The sequence below is a fragment of the Magnolia sinica genome, chromosome 3, assembly GCF_029962835.1.
Source record: "Magnolia sinica isolate HGM2019 chromosome 3, MsV1, whole genome shotgun sequence".
Lineage (NCBI taxonomy): Eukaryota > Viridiplantae > Streptophyta > Magnoliopsida > Magnoliales > Magnoliaceae > Magnolia > Magnolia sinica.
This window is the reverse complement of record NC_080575.1, coordinates 15,093,760-15,103,458: the sequence shown is the minus strand read 5'-3', so window position 1 is coordinate 15,103,458 and position 9,699 is coordinate 15,093,760. Positions and strand designations below refer to the sequence as shown.

At 40.5% G+C, this 9,699-nt stretch overlaps 2 protein-coding genes across 4 annotated transcripts; both read left to right on the top strand.

Moving 5' to 3' along the window:
• On the top strand, nt 1–987 carry LOC131241438 (putative germin-like protein 2-1). Of its 3 annotated transcripts, none has more exons than XM_058240240.1 (2): nt 1–211; nt 485–987. In XM_058240240.1, exons 1-2 carry the CDS (start codon nt 112–114, stop codon nt 985–987), a joined length of 603 nt encoding a protein of 200 aa, XP_058096223.1. In that variant the 5' UTR covers nt 1–111. The 3 variants fall into 3 exon arrangements, with proteins under 3 accessions (XP_058096223.1, XP_058096222.1, XP_058096221.1); XM_058240239.1 differs by having other exon boundaries at nt 1–223; nt 440–987; XM_058240238.1 differs by having other exon boundaries at nt 1–231; nt 445–987.
• Nucleotides 988–7,331: 6,344 nt separating this feature from the next.
• Nucleotides 7,332–8,001, top strand: LOC131241437 (putative germin-like protein 2-1). Its single transcript, XM_058240237.1, has one exon. It carries the CDS (start codon nt 7,420–7,422, stop codon nt 7,975–7,977), a length of 558 nt encoding a protein of 185 aa, XP_058096220.1. The 5' UTR covers nt 7,332–7,419; the 3' UTR covers nt 7,978–8,001.
• The last annotated feature ends 1,698 nt before the right edge of the window (nt 8,002–9,699 follow it).

Genomic DNA, 9,699 nt, shown 5'->3' with positions numbered 1-9,699 from the left:
ATAAATACTAGCCTAATCCTCTTACATAACCCACAGCCCAAAACATTTCTCATTATAACATTTAGAGTTTCCTAGCATACATACATACACAATTCTAGACAGATTTTCAAGATGTCTACCGGCTTTATTCTCTTAGCATTCATTGCATTTAGTTTCTCCTTTACCTCCGCATCCGATCCCAGCCCTTTACAGGATTTCTGTGTCGCTGTGCGCAACAGCCCAGGTATTTTCACTCCATTGAAAAAATAAAATCAAGTAACTGCATCATTGCTGCAAATAATATTACATGTAAATGCAATCCACCCCATTCGTGTAAGGATTCATATGATGAATGGGATACAACACCAATCTCATTGTCTGTTATTTTCTGTTTATATTGTTTTAATAATTCTTGAAAGAATATGCTGCTTACAGTCTCTTTTGTGTTATATGATGGCAGTGTTGGTGAATGGATTTGTGTGCAAGGACCCAATGCAAGTTCAAGCTGATGATTTCTTCCTCACGGGACTGGACAAACCAGGCAACACAAGTAACAAGGTTGGGTCCAATGTGACCCAAGTAAACGTAGCTCAGATATCAGGACTCAATACCCTCGGAGTCTCTTTGGTTCGGATAGACTATGCACCCTATGGTCTCAATGCACCCCACACGCACCCAAGGGCGACAGAGATTTTAACAGTTTTGGAGGGCACCCTTTACGTCGGATTTGTCACTTCCAACCCAGACAATCGCCTCATAGCAAAGGTCCTTCAAAAGGGCGATGTGTTTGTCTTCCCAATAGGCTTGGTTCACTTCCAGTTTAACATTGGCCTCACCAACGCCATAGCCATTGCAGGACTGAGCAGCCAGAGTCCAGGAACTATCACCATTGCTAATGCTGTGTTCGGATCGAATCCACCCATCTCAGATGACGTTCTTGCCAAGGCATTCCAAGTTGATAAGAACATAGTTGATTATCTCCAATCGCAGTTTGGAATGAAAAACTAGAGCATGCCCCATACAATAAAATGGGAGTGCAACGTTATTATTTATTTATTTTGTCTCTCGTTCTTTCTTTATTTGTTTCTGTTTAATGATATCTAATTGTTTACCTACCGTTGAATTAACTACTTGGGGGTAACAATCTCATATTTTATTTTCCTTTTATCTGGTTTGTGTGGTCTATTTGAATCAAGTAGAATAGCAAATCAAGGTCTTGTCCGCCCTAGGAAGGTTCCAACAATCCCTGGTTTTTGTGATGTGGTTCAATTTCGCTCCAGATCTGCCTCATTTTCTAGTTCATGTCCTAGACCTATTTTGAAAAATGGTTCAATAGTGTGGATCTAACGGATACATCATGGTGGGCCCCACAGAAGATCCATGCTCCAAAAGATTTCATCCTGTTAAACATAGAAATTCATTGTACACAGAGGAAATACGCATATTTCCATGTTTATATATATATATATATATATATATATATATATGGGAAAAGGTACTATACGCTCCACTGTATTATACCTTCTATAAGGTTGAGTGCTGGCCGCAATGGAATTTATGTGCGAGCCTTTCGTTGTTGGAAGATCATGTGCTAGGACTCTGTGTAGGGTCCACTATGATGGTTGTGATAAATCCAACCCATCCATCCATTTTTCAAAATCATTTTAGGGCATGAGAACAAAAATGAGGAGAATCCAAAAATTAAATGGGCCACATGAGAGGAAACAGTGGAGATTTAGTGACCACCATTGAAACATTCATATGGCTACAAAATTTTTGTACCAGTTTATATTTATAGTGTTTTCATTTCATCTTAGTGAAAATGACCTTATAAATGGTTTGGATGGAATATAAACACCAAGGTGGAGCCTAGGAAGGTTTCAATGGTAAGCATTCCTTTCCCCACTGCTTCATCTCATATCGCTCACTTGAATTTTGGATCCTCATCATTTTTGGTTTAATGTGATCCTAAAATGATATTTAAAAACAAATGGACGGATTGAATTTCATACAAAGATCACAGTGGGCCCCATACAGAATTCTTCCGCTAATCTTCACGGGAAAGGCTTTAGCAAAAATCCACGTCCTTGCGTTTTGAGTTTGGGAAACGGACTGGCTACCCCACCATGATGTATGTGTTTCATCTATGTTGTCCATCCTTTTTTCCATCTAATTTAAGGGGTTGAGCCCAAAATCGAAGCATATCCAAAGATTAAGTCCACCATGCCTGGGAAAAAGTGGGGATAATGATTTCCACCGTTGAAACCTTGTTAGGCCCCATAGTGATGCTTATTTGTCATCCAACATGTTCATAAGATCATACATACATGGATGAATGGAAAACAAAAATATAAGCTTGATCCAAAACTTATGTGGCCCCCTAGATATTTTCAACAATAGAAGTTCAATTCAACTGTTTCATGTGGTGTGGTCCATTTGAACATTGTATATACTTCATTTTTGGGATGAAGCCATAAAATTAAAATTATCCGGGAAAATGGATGGACGGAGAAGATAAAATACATAAATCATGGTGGACCTCACACAGTTTACTCAGTAAGCTGAGCAATCCCCTTTCGTCTAGGAGGGAAGCGGATTGGCTGGTGTACTACACACCAGCTATATAGCTACTGTAGATATGTGTCGCTCGAAGACAAGTGCCGACGCTCCTCGAGCTCCGAGTTGCATGGACGGTTCAAAGGAGATCAAAGTTACATGGCCCCACAATGATTTATTTATTATATCCACACCTATCCATTTTTCGAGATCAATTTAGACCATTAAACAAAAAATGAATCATATCCAAAGCTTAAATGGACCACACCAAAAATAGTAGCGAGGACAATGATTTTCATCGTTAAAAAATTCATAGGGCCTACATAACTTTTATTTTCCATCCAATCTGTTAATAAGATCACAAATAGATAAAGAGGAAAAAAAAATTTCATATTGATCGGAAGCTTCTGTGACCCCAAAAGGGTTTCAATGGTAGATGTTCAATCCTCAATTGCTTTTTGCAGTGTGGTCCACTTGATCTTTGTATCTGTCTTATCTTTAGGCTCAAGCCTTAAGACGAGCTTGCCAAATGGATGGACGTTTTGGATATAACACATACCTCATACCTCATGATGGGACCCACAAAACTTGTTGACGTTAATACACCAGCTATATAGCTGGTGTGTGGTACACCAGCAAATCTGCTTCCGTCTCGGAGTGGGACGTGGATTACCAAGTTCCTAATGAGAGGTTGAGTAGCTGAAGTCACGTCACCAAGTTCTGTGGGTCCCAACATGATGTATGCATTATATTCACACGGTTCATCCATTTTGAGAGATCATATTATTGCATTATCCAAAGAATGAGACAGATCAAAAGCTCTAGTGGACCCCACAATAGAAAAAAGTGTGGAGAGTGATGCTCACGGTTAAAATCATCCTAAGGCCCACTGTAGTGTTTATTTGACATCCAATCTGTTGATTAGGTCACACAGACCCATATGAAGGAAAAAAAACAAAGATGAACTTGATCCAAAACTTTTATAGCCCCCCCAAAAAAATTAATGGTCGACACCCATTCAACGTTGTTTCTGTAATGTGGTCCATTTGAGATTGGGATATACTCCATTTTTGGTCTCATTACCATAAAATGATCTAGAAAAACATATAGACAGCATAGATGAAACACATACAGCATGGTGGGGCCCACATAACACAGACCACCCGCCATTGGCCGGTTGCGGGGGAGTAGCCAGTCCGTTTCCCAAACCCAGCGACGTGGATTTCCTACTAGAGCCTTTCCCATGAAGATTCGGGAAAGGATTTTATGCGGGGCCCACTGTGATCTTTGTGTGAAATCTAACCCGTCCATTCGTTTTTAGATATCATTTTAGGACAAAATGAGGAGGATCCAAAATTCAAGTGGGCCATACGAGATGAAACATTGGAGAAAGGAATGCTTACCTTTGAAACCTTCCTAGGCTCCACCTTGGTGTTTATATTCCATCCAAATCGTTTATAAGGTCATTTTCACTGATATGAAATGAAAACACCATGAACATAAACCAATATAAAACTTTTGTAGTCATATGAATGTTTCAATGGTGGTCACTAAATCTCCAATGTTTCCTCTCATGTGGCTCATTTAATATTTGGATCCTCCTCATTTTTTGTTACATGTCCTAAAATGATTTTGAAAAACGGATGGACAGGTTGGATTTATCACAAACATCATAGTGGGCCCTACACAGAATCCTAGCACATGATCTTCCAACAATGCCGCCAGCACTCGACCTTATAGAAGGTATAATACGGTCGAGTGTATACTACCTTTTCCCACACACACACACACACACACACACACATATATATATATATATATATATCTGCACTTACGTCAAAACCTCTGTCATTGATAGATAATAAAAAAACGGCACAAGATTTCCGAAATGGGATTGGCTGGTGTACCACACACAATTAATATTGCTGGTGTGTTGACTTCACCAAGTTCCGTGGGTACAATTATGAGGTATGTGTTTATATCCAAACCCTCATTCTATTTGGAGAGCTAGTAGTAAGGCTTGGGCAGAAAAATATGACAGATCCAATCAAGTGGAGTACACTGAAAAACGTAGTGGGGTATTGAACATCTACCAGTAAAACTTTTGTAGTCATATGAATGTTTCAACGGAGGTCACTAAATCCCCACTGTTTCCTCTCATGTGGCCTATTTAATATTTGGATCTTCCTCATTTTTGGTTGCATGCCCCAAAATGATTTTGAAAAATGGATGGACGGGTTGGATTTATCACAAACATCATAGTGGGCCCTACACAGAATCCTAGTACATGATCTTCCAACAATGCCGCTAGCACTCGACCTTATAGAAGGTATAATGGATGGGCTGAAACTTGGTCTAACCCCTCATCCAAGTGGGACGCACACAATAGATGGGCAGGATTTGTGAACTACATCTCGGTGGTCCCAATAAATGATTATGAATGTTTTAATGGGGAGGATAGCCCCTCTCAAATATTGTATGTGGTGTGTGCCACCCAAGTCATGGATTGACCATGGAATGGTGCATCTAACTGATGGGGCAGATGTTTGACACACATCAGGGTGGGGCCCACACAGCTCATAGTACCATTTCCCATATATATATATATATGTGTGTGTGTGTGTGCGCGCGTGTGTTGTTCGTTTTGGTCACACAATTAAATTGGGCCCCACTTGGATAATCTACTATGTTCACCACGTAGGCCAGCTTGAGCTAGGTCAATGAGCTCTAATTTGGGCTGATTTAGACAAACATGGACTCCATAGTGGGCCTTGGAAGATTTTAATAGTAGGAGTTTGTTTCCTTCAGTGCGGCCCACTTGAGACTCGGATCTGTCTCATTTTTTGGCCCATGGCCTAAAATGATCCGGAGAAGTTGGTGGTTGGCCCGGATTAAATGTAACATCAATATAGGTCCCACTTGTGTGATGAGTTAACGGCCAGCATGCATGTAGGGCTACTCTTTGTATTGTTATATATGTATATTTATTTTATATACACAGTCAAGGTTGGCCCCATGTGAATGATCTGCTCTGTCCACCGTCTTGGTCATCTCGAACGGAGCCCAATAGGCCCTGACTTGGGATGGTTTAGATGATTAGTGACCCCACTGCAGGCTTCGGAAGGTTTCAACTGTGAGACTTTATTTCGCTCAGTGCATTTCAATAAAGACTCAGATCCGCCTAATTTTTCGGCCCATAGCCTAAAATAATATGGAGAAACTGGTGGATGATGTGAATAAAATACATACATCAAGGTGGAGCCACGGGTGGGATGCCCCCACTGCCCCACCCCACGTCGGCTGACATGAGGGGGTGCTCCCAACTCCCCATTGTCGCCTCTAGTGTGGTCCACCTGATGGTTGGATCAGCTTGATTTTTAGGCTCCATGGCTAATATGAGCCGAGAAACAAATGGGTAGTGTGGATCTATGAAATACATCACAGCGGGTCCCATGAGTGGGAACCCACTCTCCCAACTCTCCCATATAGATGCGATGGGCTTAACGGCCATGATAATCACGGTTTGGCCCACCTGAGATTTGGCTTGCCTTCAATTTTGGATCCAACGGCCAAAATTAGATGGAAGTTTGGATGAACAGCGAAGATGGGACATAAGCATCATGGTGGAGCTCAAGAGTGGAGGCCCCAATCCCCTTTGTATTAATGGAGTCTCACATTGAGAACATCCCAGCATCTGGAAATGTTTTTTTTTTTACTTTATATATATATATATATATATATATATATATATATATATATATATATATATATATATATATTAAAGAAAAATAATTTTTTTTGTTCCACCTGAGAAATCCAGGCCGTCTACTGAGCCAACTCATGGTGTGCCCAAGAACTACTAACCATGCCAAAATTTATATCTTTACTTCTTCAATATATGTGTGATCTAATCAATATGTTAAATGGAAAATAATCATCATGGTGGGCCAGACAAGGTGGTCCACATTGTGATATCGTGCGGGGCATGCTCTCCAACAACGGACTGATAGATGAAATGGCAGATTATGTTGCACAAGACACCAAAGTTGGGCCCACAAGAAGAATGGCTCAGATCTCAGACATACACAGTGCACACATTTGTCTCATTGAAAAGGTCTCGGGAAACCCCAATTTAAAAGAAGTAGACCAAGTATGCCTTTACTAACTAGCTTTGATTAATTTTTAAATGAATGCTTAGATTAGTGTGATTAGGCACATCAGGATCCCTTTTTGACCATATCACCACCGGTGGCATTATGACTATGCATATTATATTCCTTCTCACATAGTTAGCATTTATAAAATCCACAATTAGTAAACAAATGATGATATTTTCTGCACATAACTGAGCCAATTCCTTCTTTCACACAGGACTTGAAGAGGAAGAAGTCTTGAATTTCAAATAACAATAAAAATAATAAGACCATTTCAATGACAAACATTTCTGTAACCCCATTATAAATACTAGGCTAATTCTCTTACATAACCCACAGCCAAAAAAACTCCTTTTATAACATTTAGAGTTTCATAGCATATATAGATACACAATCCTAGACAGATTTTCAAGATGTCCACGGGCTTTCTTCTCTTAGCATTTTTTGCATTCAGTTTCTCCTTTACCTCTGCATCCGATCCCAGCCCTTTAAAGGATTTCTGTGTCGCTGTGCGCAACAGCCCAGGTATTTTCACTCCATTGAAAAAAAAAATCAAGTAACTGCATCATTGCTGCAAATAATATTACATGTAAATGCAATCCACCCCATTCGTGAAAGGATTCATATGATGAATGGGATGCAACACCAACCTCATTGTCTGTTATTTTCTGTTTATATTGTTTTAATAATTCTTGAAAGAATATACTGCTTACAATCTCTTTTGTGTTATATGATGGCAGTGTTGGTGAATGGATTTGTGTGCAAGGACCCAATGCAAGTTCAAGCTGATGATTTCTTCCTCACGGGACTGGACAAACCAGGCAACACGAGTAACAAGGTTGGGTCCAATGTGACCCAAGTAAACGTAGCTCAGATATCAGGACTCAATACCCTCGGAGTCTCTTTGGTTCGGATAGACTATGCACCCTATGGTCTCAATGCACCCCACACGCACCCAAGGGCGACAGAGATTTTAACAGTTTTGGAGGGCACCCTTTACGTCGGATTCGTCACTTCCAACCCAGACAATCGCCTCATAACAAAGGTCCTTCAAAAGGGCGATGCGTTTGTCTTCCCAATAGGCTTGGTTCACTTCCAATTTAACATTGGCCTCACCAATGCCATAGCCATTGCAGGACTGAGCAGCCAGAGTCCAGGAACTATCACCATTGCGAATGCTGTGTTTGGATCGAATCCACCCATCTCAGACGACGTTCTTGCCAAGGCATTCCAAGTTGATAAGAACATAGTTGATTATCTCCAATCGCAGTTTGGAATGAAAAACTAGAGCATGCCCCATACAATAAAATGGGAGTGCAACGTTATTATTTATTTATTTATTTATTTTGTCTCTCGTTCTTTCTTTATTTGTTTCTGTTTAATGATATCTAATGGATTATAGCACGTTATGAAAATATCTGTCTAGATAATTATAAAAATGCAATTAATGATGCATCAACAGTTGGATCAACCCATACTTTAATGTTGCATGTATGATGAAAGATCAACGGTCAGATTTGCAGTACCCAGTGGGGAGTATTTGCCACAATGACAAGAGGATCGAAATGGTCATGTGAAAAAACATCCCACATAATAACCCTATACAATGGAAGCCTTCTAAGGTCGAGCAATTCAAAATCGAGGCTGCATTTTCTTTGAACCAGGGAGAATGATGATATCTAGAGTGTCCGTGCTGCTGGTCCAAATCAAAAGTGGAACACCTCATGCATGCATCGGTTCGACCATCAAAACTAATCCAATAGACAAGATCAAAGAGAGGTCCACACTCTCACACTTAGTCATGAGATCTGGACTGTTCGGGCAAAATATCCAGGCCATCTATACACCTGCAGCAGAGGTGACAGTGGAATGCACGAGCATGTCCAAGACATGCACGTAGACATGGATGGATGTTCCTTCGAACATCCCACTTTGAAGTCCATCGTTTTCCTATATATGCTACCTTCTACAGCTCATGTGGACACTTATCCAAAGATAATTTCGTAGGTAAATTTTCATGGGCCTTGAAATGTGATCCTGCAAATTGAGTTGGAGCTGCGACACTTGTTATTAAGCAAACTTGCATATCCAAAGGCAAAATATGTACGTTTCATCACTGTCACCTCGGTTTAGAAAACTTGTTCAATAGGCTTAACTTTTCTATGTATCATGAGTCCTCACCAAAAATAAATTAGAATTTTCCAGGCAAAAACAGGTGCGTTTATGCTACTTTACCGTTTGAGAGTCTTAACTGACTCAATTTTCAGCTTACGCCATAAAATGATCTCGAAATATGGATTAATGCTGTGGATCTAATACAAACATCATGATGGCCCCACAGAAGCTGTCCATCCTTTCTTCCTTCCCACGCAGTCGGCTTCCTGTCCTTCCAAACCCTCTGGGCGTGGATTTCCAGCAAAATCCTTTCGCAGTAACGTGGACGGATGGCTGGGGCCCACTTTTATGTTTGTGAGAAATTCCTAATGTTAAAACCTCTATACCGTCCACTGTGATATTCATATGCCATCTATACTGTTCAGAAGTTCATACTTACTGGGATGAACTGAAAACTCAAAAATATTAGCCTGATCCAAAAACTACTGTGGCCCTATAAATGATTCTATGGGGACGTTCAATCTTCACTGTTTCCTGTCGTATAGCCCACTTGTTAGCTAGATCTGGCTCATGGCTCTTATCCGAACATGATCTTTTAAACTGATTAACAGGTCGGATTTCTTGAAAAAATCACGATGGTCCAATTTAGGTTGCGGTTGACTTATATTAGTGCGAAAGGCATGCACCCGCAATCCACATATCCGGAGGATTCGGAGAGAGACGCCTATTGCGTTGAGAAAGAACAAAGGATGTCCATGTTACGAGGCGTGGAACTTGTGTGAGCCCCCCCTTGATGTATGTGTTAGATCCACAACGTCCATCCATATTTCAAGATCATTTTAGGGCATGAACCCCAAAACCATGCAAATCCAAATCTCAACAGGACCACAAAATA